Here is a 12,710-nt window from a genome sequence, read left to right on the forward strand (position 1 = left end):
TCTGTGTTTAACCTAGAGTTAGATGACTTATATATTTCCTGAGCATCTACTGTATCATTAAAGTAGGTACTACCTCTGTCCCTATGGAACTACCTAAATAGTCAGAAAAGTAAAATGATGATGGATATATGCATTGCACACTGATATATGTAACACAGATGTAGGGGAAAAGGGGAGGTGCTGTATCACTGTAGGCAGATCTAGTTGCTCAGTCCTGAGCTGATGAAGTAGGGAAGGCAGGCTGTTTGAAGCAAGGGCTACACCAAAGGAAAGTCCTGAGGGGAGCAAAGGGTGAGACTATAGTTGGAAATGAGGGTGGTGGCATCAGGAAGTTGCACTCAATCCACAGGACCATATGGAAACAACAGAGACCTAGGAATTGGTTTTTAAAATTAAATTAACCCCAGAACCAGTAAAGAGTTGGAATCTACCTTGTGACATGGCAAAATTCTACTGCAATCCTCTCTGACATGTACCACTCGCGTGGAAACATGCGGCCGTATTTCTCCTCATAGTCCACAAGCTGGCGTTTTATCCAGGCATAGCGTCTGTCGATTTTGTCCAACCAGGCAACCTTATTAAGACAGGGAACAAAAACCACCCCAGTGCTTAGAAGTAGTACTGACAGTTTAAGGAAGCAAGCAAAAACAAAGAACCAAAAGACAACCAACCTCTCTATTTCTTACTGTTTTCACAAGTCTGATTCAGAGGCTATGAGCCTGGGGTACCTGCGTGGGCGTCAGGGGTCTGTCAATTTCCTGAAGCTGCACGCAAAAGTTTTATGTACGGGTGCATTTTTCTGGGGAGAAGATCTGTAGTTTTCATTAATTTCTCTAAACGGCCAGTGACCCCAAAATGGTTAAGAACCAGTGAACTGTGGTCAGCTCCTAGGATTTAGGGTTCAATAATCAACACTATAAGATAGTAATACTGCTAAAGTAGAAATCAGTAGTATTAAAAGCATTAATTGTGCAGAAAAATTCAAATGGAATAGCTGATCTCATTTGGTTAATACTTACATCTTGGTTTTCTTGAAAAAGTACTAGATACTCCGACAAATGCTGCTTAATAAACTTTTTGATGATTTCCTGTTTGATTCTGGGGTCCAAAATATTAGCAATCAGACATGCATCTCTTAGGACATTGCTGGGTCCTCCAGGCCTCTGGTAAAACAAACAACACGCACCAGTTCCAAAGCCAGAAACAACCTTTAAATCTCACGGCCTCTGACAGCTGCTTCTTCTTGTTTCTCTCTTTTTGTTATTACTACTCCCACTCCCTTGACACTCATCTTTCTACTGTGCATGGATATTTCTGTTACTTGTTCCTACATGAAAGAATCATTAAACCAGTCTCACAGTAGCCAACACGAAAGCTACTCTGAATCAGCGATGAGACATTTTGGAAAGTGGAGCCAGCAAAGATGATAGGAAATTCTACTTTCTGAATACCAAAACCAAAAGCACCCTGTTGAAGGGCTCTGAAAGTCAGAATGACAGCAGTCTCACTCCGCATGTGCTGGTTTCCTCTGATTCCAACCTCTAAGATTCCTGTCCTTACTTTGACATCTGTGTCAGTGTGGCGACCTTTAAAACTGAAAACCAGGTTCCAAACCACCAGGCTTGTTTCACTGATAATCACCCAGATAGGCAGCCAAAGGTAAAACATTATGGTATTGGCCTCTTGACATGAAAAGAACAGCAGAAGGCATCATGGGGCTATACTGATACATCACAGCGGGAAGCTCTTTGTTTTTACAGAAAGCAATCCAATCTTGCCACACCCTCTTTATGGTAAATCGCTGAATGAACATGGTTGGCTGAGCGGACTATAGCAAAAAGAGCACTTGGAATCTACTCTTGGCTTGCCTAAATAGCTATGTAGCTTTCGTGGAGTTACTCAGGCACATCTGAAAAACAATGGACTTTAACTAGGTGATGAATAAGATTCTTCCAAGTCTTTATGATTGTTTTGGTCAATTCTGTCCAATTCTATTCATCTCAACTGAAGTTCAAGGGTTACATAAGTGTTACCTATGTTGCCTGAGACCTAAACTGTTAAAAATGTTGACTTGCTGCACACTGAGTGGCAGCTATGCTGTTGGTTGAGCACTAAGTGCTCCGCTCTTGCTACTGGAAGAAAGCACTTGATAGGCTACAGCAGAAGTCAAAGCTATGGGTTCAGATCTTTTCATTTAAAAAGGACTTACTAGGTTACCTTGTATAATTTTGTTCTTAATATCTTGATCTCCTTTTGCAAAACAGGAACAGTAATGTAAGGCCTTTTGAGAAAAGTTAATTACTTTTAAATAGAAAACAAAAGAAAACTCTTAAAAAAATACTAAGTCACAAAGCCAGAGAAAAGTAAGGGAAGTTGTTCAAGAAAACCACTTTAACTTCATCTGGCTGGTGGAATCTGGGAAAAAGATATGAAGTAGGTCATGGTTAGTTTCTTCTAAATAATAAAGCTGGTTTCGTCCACATCTTTCTGAAACTTCTTGAAACTGGAATAGGGCAGCAGAGTAAAGCAGATCTGGGCTAAAACGAGTCTAGTGCTTAAGATTTGTGAATACCCTTACAATCTCTTTTTACCTCTCTGCCCTTCATTTTCCTTATGTGGAACATAGAAATAATGGTTTTCCAACAGCCAATCCTAGTGGTTCTATCAAATGAACAGAAAATACGAAGTCCTCAAAAAAAGATGCTTTTCAGATAAAATGTCTGATTACTAGAAGACCACCACAACACATATGAAGATGTTAAAATCAGGAGCAGGCTTCCTATAGAAAATGATCTACAAAAGCAGGGGCGGCCACTCCCACCTACTTCCTAAGTTTCTTTCATGGCGCACAAAGAGAAATGATTAGGATATTTCCAGTTATTGAATTATAGACCAGGTCCAGGAAACCTTCCTTGGCTTCATAAATGAACCTATCTCCCCACCTCCACCCACCAACTGCAGTGATGAGGGCTGCCTGCCCATGTGTGCTTCCCTTCATTTCTGCCTTCAACAATTCTTTCTCTTGAAATAGCTCAAATAAGAGAAAAAAGGCTTCTGCAGGGTCTTCCCTTCCCCGACACATGCAAAGTATTAAGATTACATCTGCTACAGTTTGAAGGCTAGAGCGAAAAGCAGTTCCCCAAGTAATGACAGCCAAGTGAGGGAAAGCTTGTTACATGAGAAGTGTAACCAATAGCTCACAGGAGAAATACTGCGGGCTTCATAGACACAACACAAACAGCTACGCTACCAAAGACAGCTAAAGGGCGATGACTCCAAAGAACAGGCTTCTGATTATTAAAAGTGAGGCTCCTAACTGTGTCACTCTGAGAGTTACATAAGCTGGGGGATGCGCTTCCCAGTTGTCTTCCCACTGAACTGAGACCAATAAGTTATGTAACAATCCTAAAAAATATTGCAGCTTGAAGATTACTTTTATTTTATTTTTTTTTTAACACAGCCATGAGGAAAAAGGAATTTACAGGGCAGACAAGATACGAGGTTTGATATACGTTAAACCAAAACAAAGCCTCACTTTCTGATGCTCAAAGAACACAGAAGAAAAACTGACACTGGTTCTGGGATATTTAAAATCAAGATGGTCTCATTACCCTGAACCTTGAGCAAACAGACTTGCGGCAGCCAGCAAGCACTTTGGAATGATAAATGAATAGTCACTCTAGTGGGTATGAATCCACCAAGAATGGTAGTAGTATCTAAAGACTGGAGGGAAAACACACAACAATACCTTGGTGCCCTGGGAAGGAAATGCTTCTTCAAAATCTGCCAGAATTTGCTGTCCTAACTCAGTCTGGGCAGCCTTCACTCTGTGAGGAAAAGAGAACATATCATGGCCTTAAATGAGTTTCAAATATCCGTAAGTAACTGTGCACAATTCATAGGTGTCAGGGCTGTTGAAGTCTTTAGACATCATCCAGGAAGGCAGAGTGTATCTAGAGAAGAGAGGTCACATGCTAGCTAGCAGCAGGTTGACGACAGGACCCAGGTACCTGATTTACCCTCAGGATGGATATTCTATCCCTGAAATTCTTCTAGGCTAGCCCTCCCCTGTTGTGAGGTAGTACACATTAATCTTTATATAAAATTTAATTAGAAGGTAGTTATGCAGTGGAGAAATGCTGTATTACAACACCCAAATAAAATACACATACATTTGGGATTACTGGTTTAACTGCTCACCCACTCCTTGGAGTACAGAATGAGAAGAGGGCTCCATATTGTTTCAGGTTTTTCTTTTTTCAATTCAGAAACCAACATCAGGATCATAGTTTTAACAAATGAACGAAAAGAATGTTTTCCAAAGTAAAAAGAAAAAGATCCAATTGAGAAAATGAACTGCTAATTTAGAGTGAAGGCCACTGAAGAGAGTGAATCTGAAGTTCACTCAGAAGATGGTGAAGCTGAAGACTGAGTTACGATGAAAACTAGTTAGAGTGGACCCACTGCGGTAGAGTCAACTCCAACTCACAGTGACCCTAAAGGACAGAGGAGAACTGCCCCACAGGGTTTCCAAGGAGCGGCTGGTGGATTCGAACTGCTGACCTTCTGATTAGCTGCCAGGTTCTTAACCACTGTGCCACCAGGGCTCCAGTTAGAGAGGGGAGGCCAGAATTTAACACCATGGTTTGGGTGTACACTAGGAGCTCAAGAAATGTCTGTCGGCTTGAGTGTAAGAGGAGAAACTGCTTGTTAGCCCCCTGCAACCAATCACACCCTCCACTGGCTGCTGGTGTCTGTAGGTGCCTCGTACACAGCCAGCCTCACAGAGCTAGAATGCGGCTCTGAGGCCTTGTTTGGACTGCCCTGAGTCTGAGGCAAATACTTCATCTTTGCTTAAAGCACCATAAAATAGTGTGCTTCCTTTCTTGGTCTCCACCCTGTTACTTTGGAATTAACTTTACAAAGTTTCTAGAAATAGCAAACAGCTCAAAACCACAATTTCTTTGGCTACAAGGCAGTGCCTGGCAACCTGCTGGGATTTTTAAAATGAGGGGATAGGCAGGACCCGAAACAGTCTGTTTTTTCTGTGGTAAAGTTCTAACTATGCCTTATTCTAAATATTCTCCAGGGTTTTTCCACTATTTTCCAAACTTTTTAGACCACTCCCATAAGTGGGTTTGCAGCCACTAATCATATCTTCTTTAGTTAGTTAAGGAGGCCAGAAATGACTGAGATAAGACCATGACTGGATTAGCCCCCAGCTCTAGAGTTACCCAACAGGCAGAGGGAAACATTCTTCGAGTGTGAACTCTGACAGAAGAGAAAAGAGTATGCTTTTGTAAAACTGTACCTCATAGCATCTTGTGACTCCCACATAACACACCAGGCAAACAGATCCCCTTGGTGCCAAGTCACAAGACAGAGCTTCCAGAGGCTCAGATCCCTCTGTTCCTACCCTCCTCTTAGAAGCACACAGGAAGCACCAGTTCCCTCCTAAGCCACAAGGACAATTCCTTTCAGGGAAACCCCACTCCTGGCCAGCAGCACTCAAATGATTCTATTCTCAGGGCTCCTGAGCATCTCAGTGATACTGATGGCCCCAGCTCTGCCTCTGTCACCCACCCGCCCTGACCACTCCCTAATTCCATATTCTTGCTGGCTCTGAAACTGAGGTGGCTGAAAAGACCACCAGAGCCTATGACGGGGATTGATACTTCCAGAGTACAAACGAGACAGTGACATACCAGACTCTGATTTGTAGACCCCTTGCCGTGTTCTTTAATCCATTTTCAAAGCCACCTATTGAGATATTCCAGATTTAGTTGTGCCACTATTGAGCCACATGTAAACGTAAGGCAGGCACTTTCCCTACACGGGCTTCTGTCTTCCTACTTGTGAAGTAAGAGAGTGAGGATAGAGGCTTATACGAGATGACGTTCAGTGTCCTCGCCAGTGCTGATTACTCTGCAACATGCATCTCACAGCACTAGCTGGCAGCAGCATCCATCTTTACTGGAGGCTACAAGTCTGATGGCTAATTAATGTTGGAGCCGAAGAATAAGCTTCTGTCCATAAATGCTTCCAAGCTTAGTTTCTGAAGTGTATTATCAGTGACTCATGAAACAGCAACTACTTCCCTTATAGACATTACTGACAGTATCTATAAACCCAAATCATGATTCCATGCATTTTCAGGGTAAGGTGTGAACAGCAGACTTTACAATCAATTGCCTAAATAGGATGTTAGAAAGAAGCACATCTTTGGCCTTGCTCCTTTTAAATTCTTTCCTTTTCTAACAATGAAATGTGTAAAGAGAGATCAACTGAGACTTTATCAGTAGAGCATATACATGAGCTGAACCACCAAGATCTCCTAGTCATTCTTATGAAAATCAGTCTATAACAAATAAAGAATAAAAAAATAAAAACTAAACCCATTGCTGTCAAGTCGATTCGGACTCATGGCGACCCCATGTGTTACAGAGTAGAACTGTTCCATAGGATTTCCTTGGCTGTAATCTTAATGGAAGCAGAACGCAAGGCCTTTTTTCCACGCTACTGCTTGGTGGGTTCAAACCACCAAACTTTAGGTTAATAAACGAGCACAAACCATTTGTGCCACGCAGGGACCTAAATAGAGAATAGGGTAAGTAAAAATTCCTCCTGGCATCTAGGTAAGTCTGGCCTGGTTGGGTGGTGGCAACTCAATATTGGTCGCTCTTTAAAAAGGTAAGACTCACTGTGCTACACAGAAAGGAAGGTCAACCATGTAGCTTCTGGCATCCTCCATGGATGCTCAGCCTTGTGGCCTAGGGTTGTCCAAAGGTGCCCTTTCCTAAGTGTGTTATCAGTTTTCGTAAAAGATGGCAGCAGAGGGGCAGGAAATTATGAAAATTATTTAGACATCTATGGATAAAGTAACCCTAACACTTCCATTACCTTGTGAATGACAGTCACAAAGGAAACCGCCTCAACAGTTCACAAACGCGTGAGGTCTGTACTGGACCAAATGCTTGGATTAGTCAGATGCTACATTTCCAAACAGGCAGGCTGTCTAAAGAATCTTAACCTAGAATCTTAGTGTGACTCAGTCGAATGCTTTTGAGATCATCAAGTACAATCCATTTACTTTAGAAACTGAGAAGTAGACTCAGAAAAAATTTGTCAAAGCCATACAGCGGTCAGGTCTCTCCACTCCTTAGCTTAGTTCCTTTTCCCTACACCATGCCAACTGCTCAACCTGCTAAGCATCTCCCAAGTATAAGAGATTAGAAATAGCCCTGAAAAATAATATTTTAGTTCAAGGGTTTCACGGTTTTGAGGAGAATTCAGGAATTCTTCCATTCTTCCTTGGGGAATGTTGACTAATTACTGGAAACATTTGCTTTCATGGATATGCTCAAGCCAGAAGGCTTTTAAAAATGTAAAGATGATATTAAAGAGAGAGAGGAAAAAAAAATCCTTCCTTCAATGCTACATTAAACATTTATGCACTTTCCAGAAGGGTAGTTGAAAGAAACGGCTACACTCGAATCAAAGCCCATGAATTTCAAATTTCAAATGTACAGGCAAAGATTTTAGAAAATAACTTTTGTTATGATTTCCAAAATTTATAGACAATAAGCTATTAACGTAGAGAAACTAGAGCAATGCATAGGGCGTAACTCTCCTGCCTTCTCCCCTCCCCCCAAGCAAACAGCTATTTCTATCACTTCCAGATGGTTCTCCCATCGCTATGTAAACATAAGGGAGGAAAATTCACCAGAAATGATGCTAAAAATAAGAAGTCTGGACTCTCCTCAAACTTTTAGTACCTCTTGAAAAACAATCGTAGTCAAGCACTGAAAGTAAGGCTTTTCTTCTTGTGTTCTTTTTAGTGTTTCTTAATAGCACATCTCCTATAGTAACCTACACAACATTTTTGCAAATAGAGGTTATGAAGCAAACGAAAAGTAAATTCTCCTGTGTTTGCAGCAATCCTACATAATAATGAATGTTGAAGCAATGAAATACACTGGTAGAGTGCTAGATTTTCTCTTTCTAAGGGGAATGTCATTACAACAGTAAGTTCCTTCGAACTTACAAAACTATCTTTTACTTTGAAAAAATGTTAAAAGTGAAGAGCCCTCATGGAGGGCACTGTCTTCTTCTCTGCCACTCAATTGCTTTCTGTAAATCAAATTCAGTTCTGCCATATTCCTGCCATCAACAATGCCCATCTCACTCACCCAACTGGTTACCAAGTCTCAAACCCACCTCATATCTACTCCTGGGCCTCATGGTCACTGCGTTGGTAAGGTCCTTATCATTTCTAGTCTAGACCATAGTCTTACTCTATAGCGTCCTGTATCTATAATCCACCAGTCTTTTACAAGACACAAATCAGATCATGCCCCTCTCGGCTTAAATGTTCCATTGCGCACAAAATAAAGACTAAATTCTCAAGCATGGCATATAAAATGACCCCTCCACCTCCCAAAGTGGTCTGATGTTTCCTCTATCTTCTTGTCTGGGTGGTAAGCTCTAACTTATCCTTTTAAGATTCAAATTAAAACAGAATTCTTCTATGACCTCTATCCTCAGCCCCTGAAGGTGGATCAATTCCTCTTCTGAGGTCTTGCTACACCTTGTACAGTACAGTTTTGCTGCATTTGTGGTTTACTGAATTTTTCATTAGTGTCTCTCTTCTCCACGCAAAAATGGTGAACTCCTTGAGGACAGAGTGTGTATGTTTCTTATCTCTGAGCCTTCAGTACCCCAGCACAGGGCCTAGGATATAGAATAAAGGAGAGAATAAGTGGATAGGAAAAACAGAGCAACTATGGATTGTCATGACTGTAGGGGGAAGTGGCACTGCTTTCTTTTCTCCTTCCCTACCCACTGAGAGAAAGCTGCCTTCTCCAGCCAATCTTCCTTTCTTGCAGCTCAGAACGGCCTGTTTGCCTGCTTTCTTGGCTACTTCCCATCCCCGGTCTGATACGGCAACCAGCCAGCTCTAACTGTGAAGGGCTTAGGAAGGATGAGGGGAAGGGTGGTGATTTCCCCAGCATTCTGCCAAGCTCCATCCAACATTCCTTCACAGTCCTTTGGCATTTCCACTGTAAGATGGCACACTGAGCACATGCTGTCACCTCCCCTTCCTGCCCCAGATCCTTAGAAATAATGAAAAGATTTTAAACAAAAATCCATAACCAGGCGAGAAAAGAGGCAGTAGGCTAGAAGATGAGGAATCCTGGATAGGACAGGAGTGAAGAAGGAAACTACTGCCTAAGTGAGCTTCTCAAAGACCAACATGAGGATGGCAGATACCAGGAGCAGGAGGGCCCTGGGGCCACTGCCAGTGACATGCTGGGCTCCTCCAACAGGTGAAACAAAGCCAGTGTCCACATTTGCATTCGCCACCTTGCCCACTGAGGTCAGGCAGCAGGCAACAAAAGGCAGTAGATGTGGGTCCTTGGGTCTGAAAAACCCAGCAGTGGCCAGAGGGGCTGACAACATCCAGGAGAAGCAGGGAGCCTTGAAGCCCAGAGGATCTGTCATCGGCACACTCAGCACACTCAGCTGGCAGCACCTCCTGCTCTGGCCCCACCTCCCTTTAGAAGAGCTCTCTGTGGTACACTTAGCCAAGCAGCACGTCCCACCTCTCCCCACTAGCAGGTGACAGTAAAAGAGCATTCATGATCAGACTAACAGAGAATCTCAAATACAAAAATGAACTTTCAACTAAGAATCACCAAACATTTGAGGACTGCTAACATCAAGAACCACCACCTGTCTGTCAGTTTGTTGTACTGTGGCTTGTGTGCTGCTGTGATGCTGGAAGCTATGTCACTGATATTTCAAATACCAGCAGGGTCACCCATAGGATAGGTTTCAGAGGAGCTTCAAGACTAAGAGAATAGGAAGAAAGGCCTAGCAATCTACTGTCAAAAATTAGCCAGTGTGGTCCCAACCCACCTGGAGCAAAGGAGAAAGTATTAGCCTAAGAGACAGAAAGGGCCACATTTAAACCAGAGATTTCATCAGCTTGAGACGAGAAGAATAGCTGGTGCCTGGCTACCACCCATGACCGACCTGACAGGGAACAGAGAGTTCCTGACAGAGCAGGAGAAAAGTGAGGTGCAGAACTCAAATTCTAGTAAAAAGACCAGACTTAACAGTTTGACTGAGACTGGAGGGACCCCGGAAGACATGGCCCCCGGACTCTCTGTCAACCCAGCGCTAAAACCACTCCCAACGCCAACTCTTCAGACAAAGATTAGACTGGACTATGGGACATAAAATGATACTCGTGAAGAGTGTGCTTCTTAGCTCAAGTAGGTATACGAGAGTAAATGGGCAGCTCCTGTCTGGAAGTGAGATGAGAAGGCAGAGAGGGTCAGGAGCTGGTTGAATGGACATGGGAAACCCAGGGTGGAAAGGAGGAGTGCGCTGTCACAGTATAGGGAGAGCAACTAGGATCATATAACAATGTATGTATAAATTTTTGTATGAAAGACTAACTTGAATTGTTAAACTTTCACTTAAAGCACAATAATAAAAAAAAAAATAGCCAATGAAAACCTTAGGGATCACAATAGAACAGTGTCCAACTTGCTTGCTTTGGACATGTCATCAGGAGGGATCAATGGCTAGAGGAGGACATCCTGTTTGGTGAAGGAGAAGGCTAACAAAGGCATGGGAGACGCTCAGTGAGGTGGATTGGCACAACAGCCGTGACAATGGACCCAAACATGCTCGTGACTGTGAGGACGACACAGGACTGGACAATGTTTCATTCTGCTGTATATAAGGTCGTCATTAGATGGAGTCAACTAGGTGGCAGCTAACTAACTAACTAATACCAAGAAAGAGCTACCATGCTCAACAAACTAAAGACCTTACATCAGGGGAAAGGAAACAGAACAGGAACTCAGAGCTTTAAAATAAATATAACTTATAAGTCTCTGAGAGATTTAAGGGGATATTGCCCAGGAAAGAAGAATCAACTAGATAGCCTGGAAATGAAAAACTCAGGTTATTGAAATAAAAACCCAATAGCTGGGCCAAATGGTAGAAAAGGCACAACTGAAGAATAAATTAAAACAGGAAGACTGAGCTGAGGAAATTCTCTCAGAAAGGAGCCCAAAAGGACAAAGATGGAAAATATGAAAGAAAAATTAAGAAACATGGCAGCAGATCTAGAAATTCCAATATTCATGTAATAGGAATTCTGGAAAGAGAGAATAGAGAGAACAAAGCATACAGACTACCTGAAGGAATAAAAGAAAACAGTTTCTCAGAACTTAAGTTACTCATGAGTATTCAGATTAAGGATACACTAAGTGTAGAACAACACGACTGAAAAAAGACTTGACTGTCTGCGTCACCAAACTGCAAATGCTTCTAGAGCAAAACAAAACCAAACAAAAATAGATTATCTTATAAAGGAATAAGAATCATATTGACTTCAGATTTTTAATAGGCAATACTGAATGCCAGACCACAGAACAGTACCTCTCCAGTGCTAACAGAACAAATTTTAAAAGCAGAATTCTATATCCAGGCAAACTATTACTCTGGTGTGAAAATGAAATAAAGAATTTTTTGGACACAAGAGTTACCACCCACATACCCTATCTCAAAGAATCACCAGAGGATGTATTCCAGCAAGAATGAAAAAAAAAAAAACCCAAGAAGGAAAAGTGGGTTGTAAGAAGAAATCGTGACACTTCCAGGCAACATGGCGCTATAGTCAGAAGCACCACACCGTCCCTCTGCAGCAAAGATCCGAAAAACTAAGTCAAACAGAGTCACACGTCAATCCTGAAACCCTAAGCATCAAATGAAGAGATAAAGAACTAAGCCAAGCACCAAATGGAATAAGAAACTGACCGAGAACAGAGAGCAAAGAGAGATACATGCAGAGGTCCCCTATCAGCTACGGCAGCAAAGATCCACCATCTTGGACTCCTATTGGAAATCAGTGAACAGGGGGTACGAGAAAGCAGCTTCACGGAGCTTCCAGCAGGAGACAGAACACTTAGTAACCAGTGATACACGCTTTCCCACCCACTACCCTTCTTCACCCCCACTCGGCCTCCTCTGCTTCCTGCAGCAATAGTCTCTTGGCCAGGAAGCACCCGCTTCACCCTGGTGTCGCTTGGATTCTACCTGCCCACACTGGCTGGCTCCCTGAGTGCCATTTGTTGGCTGCTGGTGTTGCTTTTTTCTGCTTCTTTAGATTTCTTCCTTCACTCCTTTCTCTCAAATACCTGGTTCCGTGTGCCATCTTTGCTTCTTCCTGAAAGGCTGCAAAACACTGCTCGACTGTGAAACTGCCTCCCAGCCTGTGCCACCACGCTCGTGGGACCCCCAGGGCTTTTTTCTTTGTTTGTTTGCTCTGATTTGTTCGTTTGATTTGTTTCTTTTCTTCTTCTTTTCTCGGCTTGGGAGCCCCTTCTAGCCGGGAAGTACTGCATGGCTTGGAAGCTACTCCCTTACTCTGCACAGATGCACAGGGACATCCCTGGGGGCATTTCTTTTTTCTTGTTTTTTTCCTTTGTTTGTTTTGTTTTCTTCTCTCTCTTATTCCCTTTCTGTCTTTCTTCATTTCGTTTCTCAATTTATTCACTTTTTTCTTTTACCCTTTTTCTTTTTTCCATTTTTGTTTTTCCCCATTTCTCAGTCTCTCATCTCTCCACTCCAATAGCAAGCTCCCTTAGCACTCTGTTTTGTTTGTGTGTATGTTTTTGGCTCCTGTTCCTCTC

The 12,710-nt window shown here is 42.5% G+C and overlaps 1 protein-coding gene across 2 annotated transcripts in view; it reads right to left on the reverse strand.

The window, feature by feature from the left end:
• The window catches only part of VPS53 (VPS53 subunit of GARP complex), a 110,584-nt gene that overhangs the window by 60,415 nt on the left and 37,459 nt on the right, over positions 1–12,710 (reverse strand). For both annotated transcript variants that reach the window (XM_023731173.1, XM_023731174.1), the window contains exons 5-7: positions 3,749–3,827; positions 1,020–1,163; positions 432–574 (exon numbers count right to left, since the gene is read on the reverse strand). In XM_023731173.1, the coding sequence (XP_023586941.1) occupies positions 432–574; positions 1,020–1,163; positions 3,749–3,827 (366 nt within the window). The remainder of the gene's footprint in view (positions 1–431; positions 575–1,019; positions 1,164–3,748; positions 3,828–12,710) is intronic.

Source organism: Trichechus manatus, unplaced genomic scaffold (genome assembly GCF_000243295.1).
Source record: "Trichechus manatus latirostris isolate Lorelei unplaced genomic scaffold, TriManLat1.0 scaffold00040, whole genome shotgun sequence".
In the NCBI taxonomy this organism is placed as follows: domain Eukaryota; kingdom Metazoa; phylum Chordata; class Mammalia; order Sirenia; family Trichechidae; genus Trichechus; species Trichechus manatus.